Source organism: Hemitrygon akajei, chromosome 1 (assembly GCF_048418815.1).
Source record: "Hemitrygon akajei chromosome 1, sHemAka1.3, whole genome shotgun sequence".
NCBI classification, from domain to species: Eukaryota; Metazoa; Chordata; class Chondrichthyes; order Myliobatiformes; family Dasyatidae; genus Hemitrygon; species Hemitrygon akajei.
The window spans coordinates 8487528-8505007 of record NC_133124.1 but is presented as its reverse complement, the minus strand read 5'-3'; the positions used below and the strand labels follow the sequence as shown (position 1 = coordinate 8505007).

The 17480-nt window shown below is 44.3% G+C and overlaps 1 protein-coding gene across 5 annotated transcripts in view; it reads left to right on the top strand.

The window, feature by feature from the left end:
* Window positions 1–17480, top strand: part of amph (amphiphysin) — a 226351-nt gene that overhangs the window by 80928 nt on the left and 127943 nt on the right. For all 5 annotated transcript variants that reach the window (XM_073031229.1, XM_073031088.1, XM_073031308.1 and 2 more), the window contains exon 2: window positions 16639–16719. In XM_073031229.1, the coding sequence (XP_072887330.1) occupies window positions 16639–16719 (81 nt within the window). The remainder of the gene's footprint in view (window positions 1–16638; window positions 16720–17480) is intronic.

Genomic DNA, 17480 nt, shown 5'->3' with positions numbered 1-17480 from the left:
TGTACCTTTGATTGTCTAAATTCATAGAACTTTCTCATGAAGTACTTTTGAAGTATTCATGCTGGTATTGGCGTTGGTATTGACAAACTTCCATACGTGCACAGCTTAGAGTATCCTAACTGGCCATATCACGGCCTGGGTTGGAAACACCAATGCCCAGGAACGGAAAAGCTGACAGAAAGTGGTGCATGCAGCCCAGCCCAGCACAAACAAAGCCCTCCCCACCTTTTAGCACATTTACATAGAGTGCTCCCCCCACAAAAAAAAAGCTGCATGCATCATCAGAGAACCCCACCATCGAGGCCATGCCCTCCTTTCACCACTGCCATGAGGTAGAAGGTACAAAAGCCTTAGGTCCGTCACCCTCAAGAACAGTTATTACCCTTCTACCATCAGCTCCTGAGCAGCATGGATAATTCACTCATCACTACTCTGAACTGATTCTACAACCTACAGACTCACGTCCCAAAAATATTTACTTCTTTGTGTTATTTTTACTTGCACAGTTTGTCTTCTCTTCACATTGGTTGTTGTGTAGTTATTCACAGAGTTCTGTTGTATTTTTCTGTAAATGCCTGCAAGAAAATGAATCTGTAAGTGGTATACAGTGACGTACACTTTGATAAGTCCAGCTAACTCTCGAGTTGATGTGAGGAGAGTTAGAAAGATGAGGCTGTCACCCCTAGACATTTTTGTAGAATGGTTTTTGGTGTTGTATGCCTGTGCAAGAGAGCAGAAACATAAAGTAATTAATTTTGACAATGTTCAGTTCTGGTCTTCACATTAAAGGACGGATGAAGATGCTTTTGAGAGGGTGTAAAGTACATCTACCAGGATGCTGGCTGAATTAGAGAGGATGCCTTATGAGGACAGGTTGTGTGGACTAGGGCTTTTCTCTGGGGTATTCCCAGGGTGCAAATGGCTAATAAACAAGGGGGGGGATAATTATAGGGAGAATGCAAAAAAAGTAAGTTCTTTACATACTTTACACACAGAGATTGGTGGGTGTGTGAAATGCCCTGCCAGAGGTGGTGGTAGAGGCAGATACATTAGGGACATTTAAGAGACTCTTAGATAGGCACATGGAAAAGAAAAATGAGATTTCTGAGGCAAAGATTTTTAAACAGGCCTGCTCCTGGGGAAGGTGGTAGAAGCAGGTATAAAGGTTAAGAGGTGTCTACACAGGCATGTGAACAGGTAAGGGACAAAGGGATGCAGACCGTGTGCAGGGAAATAGGATTGATTTTGGCACCCTGGCTGGCACAATCTTGATAGGTCAAGAGACCAGTTCCTGTTCTGTACTGCTGTATGTTCTATGTTCTGGCACATCGGCATGTCATGGGTCCAGAGATTTAGAGTTCTGGAGCAATACAGCACAACAACAGTCCTTTCAGCCCATCTAGTCAGACTGCCAATTCCCATCAATCTGTTTCCAGACCATAGCCTCCACACCCCTCCCATCCAAACCTCTCTTAAATGTGGAAATTGAAACCACATCCATTACTTCATACTCTCACTACACTCTAAGTGAAGAAGTTCTTCCTCATGTTCCCCTTAAACATTTCACCTTTCACCCTTAACCCATAATCTCTGGTTTACGTTTTACTGAACCTCAGTGGGAAAAGCCTGCATGTATTTACCCTGTCTATACCCCTCATAACTTGTATACCTCTTTCAAATCTCCCCTCATTTTCCTACACTCCGGAGAATAAAATCCGAACCTATTCAATCTTTCCCGATAACTCGGGTCCTCAAGAACACAGCAACATCCTTATTAAACATGCCAGTGGCACTTCTGACCCTCCGGCCAGGCACATTTCTATCTTATTTATTTTATTTTATTTAATGATACAGTGGAGAATAGACCCCTCTAGCCACCCCAGCAACCCCTGACAAACCCAATTAGCCCTAAGTAATAAAGCTTTGACCAGTGACCAATCCACATTTGAGATTGATTAGCAAGAACAAACTAAAGGAAGGCAGGGGCAAGCACGGCGGCCATTATTGCAGTGGCCATCCTCTGAGTGGCCAGAGTCAGAGTGGTGATCTTAATATTTTAACTCTTTGAGGCTTCAGTCAGAGAAATGAAAGAAAGGAAAGTTTCTTTTTTCCTTGCCTTCTTTATATCCGAGCAAAAGTTATCATAGTAGCGATGAGAGGCAGGATTGCAGGATGTGGGAAGGCAAGGAGTCTTCCAGTGTTCCTAAGAAATATAACTGCAAGAAGATGTTGTAGGCATCACTCAATCATGGCTGAAAGATTATAGCTGGGAGCTTGATGTCCAAGGATTCACTTTGCATTGAAAGGACAGGCAGGAAGGCAGAGGGGTGACGTTGCTCAGTTGGTTAAAAAAAAATGAAATCAAATCATTAGAAAGAGGTGACATGGGGCTGGAAGGATAGAGCTAAGGAACTGCAAGAGTAAAAAGACTCAGATGGGAGTTGTATACAGGCCCCCAAACAGTAGTAAAAATGTGGTCTACAAATTACAACGGGAGATAGAAAATGCATGCCAAAAGGACAATGTTACAATAGTCGCGGGGGACTCCAATATGCAGGTAGATTGGGAAAATCAGGTTGGTGCTGGATTCTAGGAGGGGGGATTTCCAGAGGGCCAATGAGATGCTTTTTACAGCAGCTTGTGGTTGAGCCCAGTAGGAGACCAGCTGTTCTGGATTGGGTGTTGCGCAACAATCCTGCATTGATTAAAGAACTTAAGGTAAAAGAACCCTTGGGGCAAGTGATCATAATATGATTGAAGTCACCCTGAAATTTGAGAAGGAGAAGCTGAAGTCAGATGTATCAGTATTACAGTGGAGTGGATGGAATTACAGAGTCATGAGAGAGGAGTTGGCCAGAATTGATTGGAAAAGAACACTGGCAGGGATAATGACAGAGCAGAAATGGCTGGAATTTCAGGAAGCAATTTGGAAGGAACAGGATATATACATCCCGAAGAGAAAGAAGTATTCTAAAGACAAGATGACACAACCTTGGCTAACAAGAGAAGCCAAAGCCAAGATAAAAGCCAAAGAAAGGGCATATAATAGAGCAAAAATTAATTGGGAAGTTAGAGGATTGGGAAGTTTTAAAAAAAAACAATAGAAGGCAACTAAAAATCACTAAGAAGGTAAAGATGGAATACAAGAGTAAGCTAGCCAAAAATTTCTTCAGATACATAAAGTATATAAGAGAGGCAAGAGTGGATATTAGACTGCCAGAAAACGATGCTGGAGATGGAGTAATATGGGACGAGGAAAGGGTGGACAAACTGATTAAGTACTTTGTGTCAGTCTTCACTGTCGAAAACACTCATAGTATGGTGAATGTTCCGGGTGTCAGGGGCATGAAATATGTGAAGTTACCATTACTAGAGAGAAGGTTCTTGGGAAACAGAAAGGTCTGAAGGTAGATAAGTCATCTGGACCGAATGTTATCCACCCCAGATTTCTGAAAGAGGTGGCTGAAGGGAATTTGAAGGCTTTAATAATGATCTTTCAAGAATGACTAGGTCCTGGAATGGTTCCAGAAGACAGGAAAATTGCAAATTTCAGTCTACACTTCAAGAAGGGAGAGAGGCAGAAGAAAGGGAACTATGGGCCAGTTAGTCTGACCTCAGTAGTTGGGAAGATGTTGAAGTTAATTGTTAAGGATGAAATCTCAGGATACTTGGAGGTACGTGATAAAATAGGCTGTAGTCAGCAAGGCATACTCAAGGGAAAATCTTGCCTAAAATATCTTTTGGAGTTCTTTGAAGAAATAGCATACTTAGATTTTCAGAAGGCCTTTGACAAGGTTCCACAGGAAAGGCTGCTTGGTTGGCTGCCTGTGATAACTGGTGTTCCACAGAGATCTATGTTGGGACCAATTCTTTTCTGTTGTATGTCAATGATTTGGATGATGGGATTGATGGCTTTGTGGCAGAGTTTGCAGATAATATGAAGATAGGTGGATAGGCAGGTAGTTTTGAGGAAGTAGAGAGGCTACAGATGGACTTAGACAGGTTAGAAGAATGGCCAAAGAAGAGGCAGATCGGATACAGTGTTGGGAAGTGTATGGCCATGCACTTAGAAGAAATGAGAAGGCTGTCTATTTTCTAAATGGAATGAACAGTCTTTGTTTTGGGTAGAAGTCTTTATCAGCACCTCTGCTCTCTTCCTTTCCAGTCCTGATCAAGATTCTTGAAACAAAATGTCAACTGTTGATTCCTCTCATAGATGCTGCCTGACGTGCTGAGTTCCACCAGCATTTTGTGTGTGTTGCATCAGATTTATTATCACTGAGATATGATATGAAAAATGGCAGTACAGTACAAGACTCAAAATCCACCAGTTATGAAAGTCCTAAGCAGTGCAAAAATGGAATACTGAGGAAGTGTTCTTGGACCGTTCAGAAATCTGATACTGGAGGGAAGAAGCTGGACCTAAAACATTGAGTGTGTGTCTCCAGGCTCCTGTAATAAAAAAGAAATAAAAAACCAAAATAATAATAATAAATAAATAAACTATAAATATCAAGAATATGAGTTGAAAAGCATAAACACAAAAGATTCTGCAGATGCTGGAAATCCAGAGCAATGCACACAAAATGCTGGAGGAACTTGGCAGGACAGGCAGTGTCTATGGAGGGGAATTAAGCAGTCAACGTTGCGTCCTGATGAAGGGTCGCAGATCAAAATGTTGACATTTTAATGGTGGCATGAATGAGAAACCAACTGCAGAAGTGAAATCCGGATGAGACCAGGTTGGTCTGGAGAGGAAGTGTCTCTGTTTAAAATGGAACACCAGCATAGCAGTTAGTGGAATGCTATTACAGCACTAACGATCAGGGTTCAATTCCCATCACTGCTTGGAAGGAGTTTGTATGTTCTCAGCATGGCTCTGACAGTTTCCTCCGGTTTCCCCCCACCTTCCAAAGGCATACGGTTTAGGATCAGTAAATGTGCTACGCGGGCATCCTATGTTGACACCAGAAGCACGACGACACTTGTGGGCTGTCCCAGCACACCCTCGGACTGTGCTGGTCATTGATGTAAAATAATGCATTTCGCTGTTTGTTTTGGTGCACCTGTGACATATAAAGCTAATCTAACTTTAGAATGTCAGTGAGAAAGCTGATGTTGTTTGTAATTACCAAAAAGTGATGAACAACACACACAAGATGTTGGAGGAACTCAGCAGGTCAGGCAGCACCTATGGAGAGGAATAAACAGTCAACGTTTCAAGCTGAGACTCTTCGGAAAGTGAGTGGAAGGGCGATGCCAGAATAAGAAGGTGGGGGCAGGGGAAGGAGAGCAAGCTAGAAGATGATAGGTGAAGACAGGTGGGTGGGGAGGGTGATGAGGAAAGAAGTGGAAATCAGAAAGGGCTGGAGAAGGCCGAATCTGATAGGACAGGAAAGTGCACCGTGGGAGAAAGGGAAGGAGGAAGGACACAAGAGGGAGGTTATAGGGAGGTGAGGAGAAGAGAGCAGGAAAAGGGATGAGGTGGAGTGGGGTGGAGAATAGAATTGGAGGGGTTGGGGAGGAGAAATTCTTGTCATCATGTTGAAGGTTACCTACACAGAATATGAAGTGTTGCTTCTTCAAAACATTGCAGTTGGTTTTTTGATGGGATTTGAACTTAGTGGAATGAATATTAACATCAAGACATTCCCTGCTGGGTGAGAAACTGCTTTCATGAAATATAATGGAAGTTTATTAGGTTCACACTTCTGCCTAATTATAAACTAACATTTCATTTTCACACCTCCAAACTACTGTAGTGAGCACTGTTTCTAGAAGGTCAATGTTAAACCAACACTTTGGGGAATTAGAAATTTCTAGAAGGAGAGAGCATGATATGACCAGGTCAGGATAGGTCACAGCAGGTTGAAGGATTATTGCTGGATGTAGTCAGGAGGAAGAGACAGAACATCTTTCCTAGCAATGGGAGAGTGAAATGTGTGTCTGTTACACGGGGCTTTAGCACCAGGATATCACAACCCCTTATTTTGATACGGCTTAGACTATAGGAGCAGATTTAGGCCATTCAGACCATTGTGCCTGCTGCACCATTCGATAAACGCCTGATTTAGACCATAAGACATAGGAACAGAATTAGGCCATTTGGCCCATCGAGTCTGCTCCACCATTGAATCATGGTTGATTCTTTTCTTTCGCACTCCTCAGCCCCACTCCCTGGTCTTCTCCCCGTAAACTTTGATGCTGTGGCCAACCAAGAACCTATTAATCTCTGACTTAAATACAGAAAACAACCTGGCCTGCACAGCTGCCTGTGGTAATAAATTCCACAAATTCACCACCCTCTGGCTAAAGAAGTTTCTCTGCATCTCTGTTTTAAATGGGTGCCCCTCTATCCTAAGGCTGTGCCCTCTTGTCCTAGACCCCCCCCCCCACCATGGGAAACATCCTTTCCATATCTATTATGTCCAGGCCCTTCAACATTTGAAAGAGTTCAATGAGATTCCCCCTCATTCTTCTAAATTCCAGCAAGTACAGACCCAGGGCCATCAAATGTTCCTCGTATGATATCTCTTTCATTCCTGGAATCATCCTTGTGAACCTCCTGTCAACCCTCTCCGATGCCAGCACATCTTTGTTTTAGTTAAGGAGGCCATAATGGTTCACAATACTCAAGGTGAGGCCTCGCCAGTGCTTCAGCATCACATCCCTGCTCTTGCATTCAAGAACCTTGAAATGAATGCTAGCATTGTCCTTGCCTTCCTCACCACTGATACATCCTGCAAGTTAACCTTTAGGGTGTTCTTCACGTGGACTTCCAAGTCCCTTTGAATCTCAGATTTTTGGATTTTCTCTCCATTTAGAAAATAATCTGCACATTTATTTCTTCTACCAAAATGCATAACCATGCATTTTCCAACATTGTATTTCATTTGCCACTTTCTTACCCATTGCTCCTCATCTGTCTAAGTCCTTCTGCAGCCTTCCTATTTCCTTAACACCACCTGCCCTTCCTCCAATCTTTGTATCATCTGCAAACTTGGCAACAAAGCCATCTATTCCATCGTCTAAAGCATTTATATACAAAATAAAAATAAGTGGTCCCAACACCGACCCCTGTGGAACACTAGTCACTGGCCGCCAACCAGAAAAGGATCCTTCATTCCCATTCACTGCCTCCTACTAATCAGCCAATGCTCTAACCATGTTAGTAACTTTCCTGTAATACCATGGGCTCTTAACTTGCTAAGCAGTCTCATTTGTGACACCTTGTCAAAAGGCCTTCTGTATTCCACTGCATCCCTTTTACCTCCTCAAATAATTCCAACAGGTTCATCAGGCAAAATTTTCCCTTAAGGAAACCATGCTGACCTTTTCCTATCTTGTCCTGTGTCACCAAGTACTCCATCACCTCACCCTTAACAATTGACTCTAACTTCTTCCCAACCACTGAGGTCAGGCTAACTGGTCTATAATTTCCTTTCTGCTACCTTTCTCCTTAAAGAGTGGAGTGACATTTGCAATTTTCCAGTCCTCTGGAACCATGCCAGAGTCCAATGATTTTTTGAAAGATCAGTACTAATGCCTCCACAATCTCTACCACTACCTCTTTCAGAACCCTAGGGTGCAGTTCATCTGGTCCGGGTGACTTATGTACCTTTAGGTCTTTCAGCTTTTTGAGCATCTTCTCCCTTGTAATAGTAAGTACACCCACTTCTCTTCCCTCACACCCTTCAACAACTGGCACACCTCCAGTGTCTTACACAGTGAAGACTGATGCAAAATACTCAATTAGTTCATCTGCCGTCTCCTTGTCCTCCGTTATTATTTCTCCAGCCTTATTATCTAGCGGTCTTATATCCACTCTCATCTCTCTTTTATTTTTCACATACTTGGAAAGGTTTTTCTATCCACCTTGACCTACCCAAAGTATATGAATTAGTAGTGCAAAAAGAGTAAAAGAAAAGAAAAAATTAGTAAGGTAGTGTTCATGGATTCAATGTTCATTTACAATCTGATTGCGCTGGGGAAGAATCTGTTCGTAAAATGTTGAGTGTGTGTCTTTAGGCCGCTGTACCCTATCTATGAAATAGTAAGGGACCGAGGGTCTAGTGAGATGGAGGAACTGAGGGAAATACATGTTAGTAGGGAAGTGGTGTTAGGTAAATTGATGGGATTAAAGGCAGATAAATCCCCAGGGCCAGATGGTCTGCATCCCAGAGTGCTTAAGGAAGTAGCCCAAGAAATAGTGGATGCATTAGTGATAATTTTTCAAAACTCCTTAGATTCTGGATTAGTTCCTGAGGATTGGAGGGTGGCTGATGTAATCCCACTTTTTAAAAAAGGAGGGAGAGAGAAACCGGGGAATTATAGACCGGTTAGTCTGACATCGGTGGTGGGGAAAATTGTAGAGTCGGTTATCAAAGATGTGATAACAGCACATTTGGAAAGAGGTGAAATCATCGGACAAAGTCAGCATGGATTTGTGAAAGGAAAATCATGTCTGACGAATCTTATAGAATTTTTTGAAGAGGTAACTAGTAGAGTGGATAGGGGAGAGCCAGTGTATGTGGTATACTTAGATTTTCAAAAGGCTTTTGACAAGGTCCCACACAGGAGATTAGTGTGCAAACTTAAAGCACATGGTATTGGGGGTATGGTATTGATGTGGATAGAGAATTGGTTGGCAGACAGGAAGCAAAGAGTGGGAGTAAACGGGACCTTTTCAGAATGGCAGGCAGTGACTAGTGGGGTACCGCAAGGCTCAGTGCTGGGACCCCAGTTGTTTACAATATATATTAATGATTTAGACAAGGGAATTAAATGCAGCATCTCCAAGTTTGCGGATGACACGAAGCTGGGCGGCGGTGTTAGCTGTGAGGAGGATGCTAAGAGGATGCAGGGTGACTTGGATAGGTTAGGTGAGTGGGTAAATTCATGGCAGATGCAATTTAATGTGGATAAATGTGAGGTTATCCACTTTGGTTGCAAGAACAGGAAAACAGATTATTATCTGAACGGTGGCCGATTAGGAAAAGGGGAGATGCAATGAGACCTGGGTGTCATTGTACACCAGTCATTGAAGGTGGGCATGCAGGTACAGCAGGTGGTGAAAAAGGCAAATGGTATGTTGGCATTCATAGCAAAAGGATTTGAGTACAGGAGCAGAGAGGTTCTACTGCAGTTGTACAAGGCCTTGGTGAGACCACACCTAGAGTATTGTGTGCAGTTTTGGTCCCCTAATCTGAGGAAAGACATTCTTGCCATAGAGGGAGTACAGAGAAGGTTCACCAGATTGATTCCTGGAATGGCAGGACTTTCATATGAAGAAAGACTGGATCGACTAGGCTTATACTCACTGGAATTTAGAAGATTGGGGGGGATCTTATTGAAACGTATAAAATTCTAAAGGGATTGGACAGGCTAGATGCAGGAAGATTGTTTCCGATGTTGGGGAAGTCCAGAACGAGGGGTCACAGTTTAAGGATAAAGGGGAAGCCTTTTAGGACCGAGATGAGGAAAAACTTCTTCACACAGAGAGTGGTGCGTCTGTGGAATTCTCTGCCACAGGAAACAGTTGAGGCCGGTTCATTGGCTACATTTAAGAGGAAGTTAGATATGGCCCTTGTGGCTAAAGGGATCAGGGGGTATGGAGAGAAAGCAGGTACAGGGTTCTGAGTTGGATGATCAGCCATGATCATACTGAATGGTGGTGCAGGCTCGAAGGGCCGAATGGCCTTCTCCTGCACCTATTTTCTATGTTTCTATGAAGGTAACAATGAGAAGAGGGCATGTCCTGGGCGATGGGCGTCCTTAATGATGGATGATGCCTTTTTGAGGCATCGCCTTTTGAAGACAAACAAGAGAAAATCTGCAGATGCTGAAAATCCAAGCAACACGTGTTGCCTTTTGAAGACACTGCCTGACATAATGAGTTCCTCCAGCATTCTGTGTGTGTTGCTCCAGATTTGCAGCATCCACAGAATCCCTTGTGTCTAATATAAATCTTATTCTGATTCTGAAAGCATATTGTGATAGAGTGCACTTGCTCACTCTTTGTGACAGGATTATAGATCAGTGGACAGCTTCCTCAGATTGAAATTCAGGTTTATTTATCACATTTACATGGAAACAGTGAAAAACATCATTTGTGTTAACGACCAACACACCCATGAACGTGTTGGGAGCAGCTCACAAGTGTGGCCACACATTCCATCAGCGACATGCTCAGCAGAACAACACAGAACATACCAAGTGACAAAGCAACAGCACTGAAGCAATCCCAATTCCTCCCTCCTTCCCTCCCACCACCCACACGCATAATCACTCCTCTAAAATCAGGAGACAGTCTTTGACTGCAGCCTCCAGCAGGCCCAAGGATTCGCAGACACTGGGCCTTTGACTTCCCCAGCGACTTCATTAAGGTTGCAGACTCAGGGCATCGATCATTGGGCCTCACTGCTGGACTTCTGATTGACCTTTGGCCTTCAATCTGGACTTCTGATTGACCTTTGACCCAGGACTCATCATTGATAATGAAAGAGAACCCTGGACTCTTTTTGCACTATTAATTAACCTATAAGATGTACATAGTGTTACAAGAATCACCCCTTGTAATAACAATCTGTGAGGCACAGAGCATCTGTATTTACCAACAAGTAACTTTTATTATTTCTACTAAAAAACACATGGGTTCACACTCTTATCTACCTGTGTGCTCCTCACTAGAACCCCTGACACTCCATGAACAGTCAATGAAGAGAAAGGATAATACCCGGGAAAGGAGTCTAGACTGTTCCTTGTGCTCCCGATCTTCACGTGTCTGTGGGGTTCTCCTTATCCAAGATGGTTGGTCTCTGGCTGCTGGAGAGTTATCACTCCTGCATTTTTGAGTTCCTGAGTCTTATACTCCTGGAGTTCTGTGTGTAACTAACACCTACTTTCAGATGAAGTCGCAGTACAAGATCTCATGGCGACATCCACAGTCTAAACACTGGCACCAACTAGACATGATCATCACCGGGCGCTCTTTCATCAACTCTGTACTAATGACCCGCTCATACCACAGTGCAGACTGCGATACGGATCATCACCAGGCGCTCTTTCATTAACTCTGTACTAATCACCCACTCATACCACAGTAGTATGCTGCAAGATCAGACTACGTCTGAAGAAAATCCACCACTCCAAACAAACTGGAAAACCTCACATCAACACAACAGAGATGAAACAGAAAAGCTTGACCAGATTGCCAAGTCAGTACAGGGTGCTATGACTACCTCCTCACAAGGAGATACTGCAACAGAACAATGGTCATACCTTCATGACACCATCCACGAATCAGCACTCTCTATCTGTGGAAGAAAGACCACAAAGAGCAGTGACTGGTTTGAGGCGAAGTCTAACCTCATGACTCCTGTCATCGAAGCCAAGCGCGCAGCTCTCACAGAGTACAAGCGTTCACCATCTGACCAAACACTGCAGGCACTTCGAGCTGCTAGAAGCAAAGTGCAACAGACTGCAAGGCAGTGTGCAAATGAGTACTGGCTCCAGCTCAGTGAGGACATTCAGACAGCGGCTGTGACAGGCAACATCAGATCAATGTATGATGGTATCAAGAAGGCCCTTGGCCCAACACAGAGCAAGACAGCACCCCTGAAGTGATCCAGCAGTGAAGTAATCACTGATAAAAGCAAGCAGATGGAACTCTGGGTAGAACACTACTCTGAGCTCTACTTAAGGGAAAATGTTGTTGTTGGCTCTGCCATTGATGCCATTGACTGTCTACCGGTCATGGATGAACTTGACTCCGTATCAACCATTGAGGACCTCAGCAAGGCAATTGACAGTCTGGCCCCAGGGAAAGCTCCTGGTAATGATGGGATTCCTCCAGATCTGATCAAACACTGCAAGAGCTCACTCCTCCAACCTTTACACAAGGTCCTCCATCAGTGCTGGAAGGAAGGAGCTGTACCACAGGATATGCGCGACTCCAAAATCGTCACTTTGTACAAGAACAAGGGTGATAGGAGCAACTACAACAAGCAGGTCAACTGTGGACATGATTTTCTCACTCTGTCAACTCCAGGAGAAGTGCAGGGAACAGCAGAAACTCCTCTGTGTTGCTTTCATCGATTTGACCAAGGCATTCGACCTTGTCAGCAGGGATGGGCTCTTTCAGGTTCTCCTCGTCAAGTAAAGTCAAGTCTCTTTTATTGTCATTTCAACCATAACTGCTGGTACAGTACATATAAAACTGAGACAATGTTTTTCAGGACCATGGTGCTACATGACACAGTACAAAAACTACACTGAATTACGTAAAAAACAACACAGAGAAAAAAACAACTACACTAGACTATAGACCTACCCAGGACTGCATAAAGTGCACAAAACAGTGCAGGCATTACAATAAATAATAAACAGGACAATAGGGCAAGGTGTCAGTCCAGGCTCTGGGTATTGATGAGTCTGATTGCTTGGGGGAAGAAACTGTTACATAGTCTCGTCGTGAGAGCCCAAATGCTTTGGTGCCCCCGAAGCTCCAAAGTATCATCAAGTCATTCCATGATGACATGAGGGCTACTGTTCAGTACGATGACAGCTCATCAGAACCCTTCGTTATTCGTAGTGGAGTCAAACAAAGATGTGTGTTGGCCCCAACATTATTCGGTATCTTCTTCTCCCTCCTATTGAAACACGAGTTTGGGACGTTGACAGAAGGCATTTACATGCACACCAGGTCTGATGGGCAGCTGTTCAAGCCTGCGCACCTGACAGCAAGAACAAAGGTGCGGAAGATCTTAATACGTGACATGCTCTTTGCCGATGGTGCCCCTATAACCTCACACACCAAACAGCAACTACAAACACTCATGGACCGCTTCTCTAAGGCATGCAAGGACTTCGGGCTTACCAAGAGCCTAAAGAAAACAAATGTCCTTGCCCAGAACGTAGTGGAGACACCAGTCATTACCATCGACAATTACGATCTAGAAGTGGTCCACGAGTTCACATACTTGGGGTCAATCATTAGCGACACTCTCTCCCTCAATGCTGAAATCAATAGGCGTATCGGCAAAGCAGCATCGATCCTTGCTCAACTCTCCTCATGGGTCTGGGAGAATCCGAAACTCGCTACAAAGACCAAGACTGCTGTGTACGATGCATGCGTTATCAGCACCCTCCTGTATGGTAGTGAGACGTGGACCATCTACTCCAAACAGGAGAGGAAACTCAATAGTTTTCACCTGCGCAGCCTTCGCCGCATCCTCGGCATCATCTGAAGAGACAAAGTCCAAAACTCTGAGGTCCTCTCCTCCCGCGCTGGACTTCCTACAACGTTCATGCTTTTAAGACAACGCAGAATATGCTGGCTGGGCCACGTCCGTCATACGAAGGATGGTAGACTGCTGAAGGACATCCTCTACAGAGAACTAGCAACAGGCAAGAGGAACATTGGTAGACCCCAGCTTTGCTTCAAGGACATCTGCAAGCGCGATATGAAAGCCTTAAAAATCAGCACTGAGTGCTGGGAGGACACAGCAGATGACCACAACAAGTGGTGAGGTACTCTTCAGCAACACCTAGAGCAAGGCAAAAGAGTGATCCTGAGTCAGTTTGAGGAGCGGAGAGCTAAACGGAGAGCACAGTGGACAGCAGACAATTCCACGATGCCCTACACATGCAGCAACTGTGGCAGAGCCTGCCGTTCCAGGATTGGTCTCAATAGCCACAGTCGACGCTGCTCAACAAACCAGTGACTACCAGAGGCACAGTATCCATGGTCGACCATGACCAACGGAGGGGGGGGGGGGAGGGGGGGGGGAGAGAGAGAGAGAGAGAGATTGATTGATTGATTGATTTTTGGAGTTCCTGAGTCTTATACTGTTCCTCATCAATTGAACCATCTGATCTCCATCCCATTGGCTCATGGTCACCTGACCTACCTGGGTTATCTTCTTACTGGTCATTGTACAGGGTTACAACCAACATTGTTTCATGCCTCTGCCCACCCCAACCTTGTATATTTGTAGCTTTACACTCTGACTGGTCCAAACCAGTTAAATGAGGCAACCCAGACAGAGTTGAACGAGATTACATATTACTTCTTTGGCAGGTCTGGCATTTTACATAACAAATAGCTACTCCTCTGAGAATGGTCTCAGGTTTGTAGTTCGGATTAGATTGTCCCAGAGTCAAGAATCCGTTCAGAGTCCACACCGTTTACACAACAAATGGTGACTTGTTTGAGAATGGTCTCAGGTTTAGAAGATCATCACCTGAAGCTTCCTGTGTCCACATTGCTCTGATTAACTTACCCAAGAGCAAGAATCAGTCCACAAAAAGGGGGAAACAAAGGCTACGTCCACACTACACCAGATAAATCCATAACCGAAGCTTTTTCTCTTTGTTTTGACCCTCCGTCCGCACTAGAACGACGTTTTAGTCCACCAAAAACTGAGCTGTTCTAAAACACTCTCCAGGGTGTGTAATTTTGAAAACATTGAATTGGTCAGAGCAGTGTGGACGGGGTTACCGGAGAAGTCTGAAAATGCTGTCAGACGGCAGCACGCCATTTCATTGTTTTCTTGAACGCAACCTAACAATTTTAGAACAGACATCAGTGAGACTGACGCCAGAAGAGCTAGAAATGTACTCACCAAATACTTTGACCCATAACTTACTGAATAAATAAGTATACTCACTTTGCCCCATTTTCTGTCCTTGCTCGTATGAAGGTGGTTTACCTATTTATGCAAGTACTTCTCTGACAACAGATGTGTAACAGCCTAATGTAACATTGTATGGAAATACAAAATAACACTGATGCAGACATGTTTTATACATTTAACAAGGGGCTTTATTAATTCAACAGAGTTGGTCAGTTTTTCAATATTCGTCGTCAGCCGGGTCAGTCTGTCCTTGAACTCCCTGTCGGTTGCCGCCGTACGCTCCAGTATTTGTTTTTGTGGTTTTAAGTCCTCCTGCGCGAGAGCCAACAGCTGTCCGTCGTTTAAGTTTTTCTAGTCTGTAACTGAACAAACGCGCTCCAATTCTTTCACGGCGAGATTCGACACCAAACATGCCGCTTGTTTTCGGTAGATGTGTCCTACGCATGCGCAGTAGGAGGAGATTCGCCGAAATCTCCGTTTCAATGTGGACAGAGATATTTTTAAAAACGCTTGGTATGGACGCCTATCGTTTTCACCCGAAACTGGCATTTTCAAAATTATCCGGTTTAGTGTGGGTGTAGCCAAAGACAACTGGCTTGTCTGCTTCCACTGTCCCTGATTAGACTGCAGTTTCTTCTGGCCAACAATAGTTAGGGAGTGAAGGTAGGTAAAAGTGGATAGAAAAACCTTTTCAGGTGTATAAAAAATAAAAGAGAGCCCAAATTACAGCCTTCAAACTCCAGAGTCACTGATGACAGGACCCCAGGTGTCCTTGCTGGTCTGTTGGCCCGACATTCTACAAAGTCCATGTCACTGGCCTTTGAATACACAGTGGAGGCTTACACTCAAGCCCAGGGGTCACACCTTTCTAATGACCAGGAGCTTTACCATGAACTGAGGGGTCCATGGACCCCAGGTTGGGAATCCCTGCTCTAGCCTGTCCTCACTTTTCCCCACATCCCTGCCACTAAACGTTAACCTGACCCCAAACTTACCTCTTTGTCCCCAAAACCATCCGTATGAAAGGCTTGGAGACAGTGGAAAGGGAGAGGAGGTTTCTCTAGTGGGAGAGTCTAGGACCGGATGGCATGGCATGAGAATAGAGGGATGTCCATTTAAATCAGATGAGAAGGAATTTCTTTAGCCACAGAGTAGTGAATCTATAGAATTCGAGCCTGTCCACCTAAACTGAGAGCAAGGTAGGATCAGTATAAGCTTCGGGCCAATTTGGAAAAATCAGGTATGGGCCGGAACATGGTGGCAGGGTGCAGGCCCAGAGTGTATCGATGGGGCAGGGCCCGGTTCTTAGAGCAAGGAACAAATTGGTAGTTGGACAATTTAAACCGCCAGGCAGGTGTCAGGACCGGAGGCAAGGGTCAGGCTGATTCTGCTCGCTCTTCGGTGACATTTGCTCTGTTCTTCGTGCCCTGAGGCTGAGGCTGTGGGCCTACTCCAGGCTTCTCCAGGCCTCATGTCTGTGGGCTCCACAATGTTTCGGTCTGCTGTGTGATGAACTGAGGCTGAGACTGTGGACCTGCCCTGGCCACTCTGGGCTTCAGGTCACTTTGGTTCTTGGATGCTCTTTGCTTGCTCTTATTGATTGCTCTAATGTGTTTCTTTGCTCTCTCTCTGCATTTGGTGTTTATTGGTCTTTTTCTCATGGGCTCTTTCAAGTTTCTTGTTTTGTGGCTGCCTGTAAAGAGACGAATCTCAAGATTATATAATTTATACATACATTGATAAACATTTGCTTTGAACTTTGAACCTTGAACTTACATTTGTGGCACTTAAGAAACCCTTAGTCACAGGGATGATGGAACAATGGAGGGTTATGTAGGAGGTTGATCTTAGAGTAGGTTAAAATATTCGCAACACCATGAATCAAAGGGGCTGGACTGTGTTGTACTGTTCTGTAACAAAATATCCAAGCATCACTTAGCTCCAACATCTTTGCGAATGCCCTGATGTGAACTGACCTGAGAAATGTTTCCTTAATTCACAGGTGCTGCAGAAGCTCGGCAAAGCAGATGAAACGAGAGATGAGCAGTTTGAAGGATTTGTACAAAACTTCAAAAAGCAGGAGGTAAGTAAAAATCTTGCTTTCATAGTGTACTCCGTCCATCACTTGGACTCACTAAATCACTTTGCAACATAAGAACCATTTTTCCAGTGAAATTAGGCCCCCATGCAGTACTAAGCACATTCCTACAATTAAGTGATTGGTCCGTAAGTCACGCAGTCAGAGAGTTACACAGTATGGGAATAGGCTCTTTGTCCCAACCTGTCTATGCTGACACAGAAGACCATCTAAGCTAGTCCCACTTATCTGCACTTGGCCCATATCCCTCTAAACCAAGTGTTCCCAACCTGGGCTCCTCCAACCCCTCAGTTAATGGTAGGGGTCCATGGCATAAAAAAAGTTGGGAAACCCTGCACTAATCTTTTCCTATCCATGTAGTTGTCCAACTGTCTTTTAAAAGTTGTTAATGCACCTACCTCAACCACTTTATTTATTGAGGTACAGTGTGGAGTAATTCCTTCCAGTCCTTCGAGCTGCACCAACCAGCAATCCCCTGATTTAATCATAGCCAAATCACGGGACAACCTACAATTACATATTAACTAACACTTGTACGTCTTTTGATTGTGGGAGTAGACCAGAGCACCCCAAGGAAACACAAATGGTCACAGGGAGAACGGACAAACTCCTTACGGGAAGTGGCATATCGTTCCATATGCTGACCACGGTGTGTTTCTGAGGTTCCTATTAAATCACTCCCCTCTCGCTGTAAATCAAGTTGTTGACTCACATCCCTAGAAGAGGACTGTGTGTATTTTTGTTAT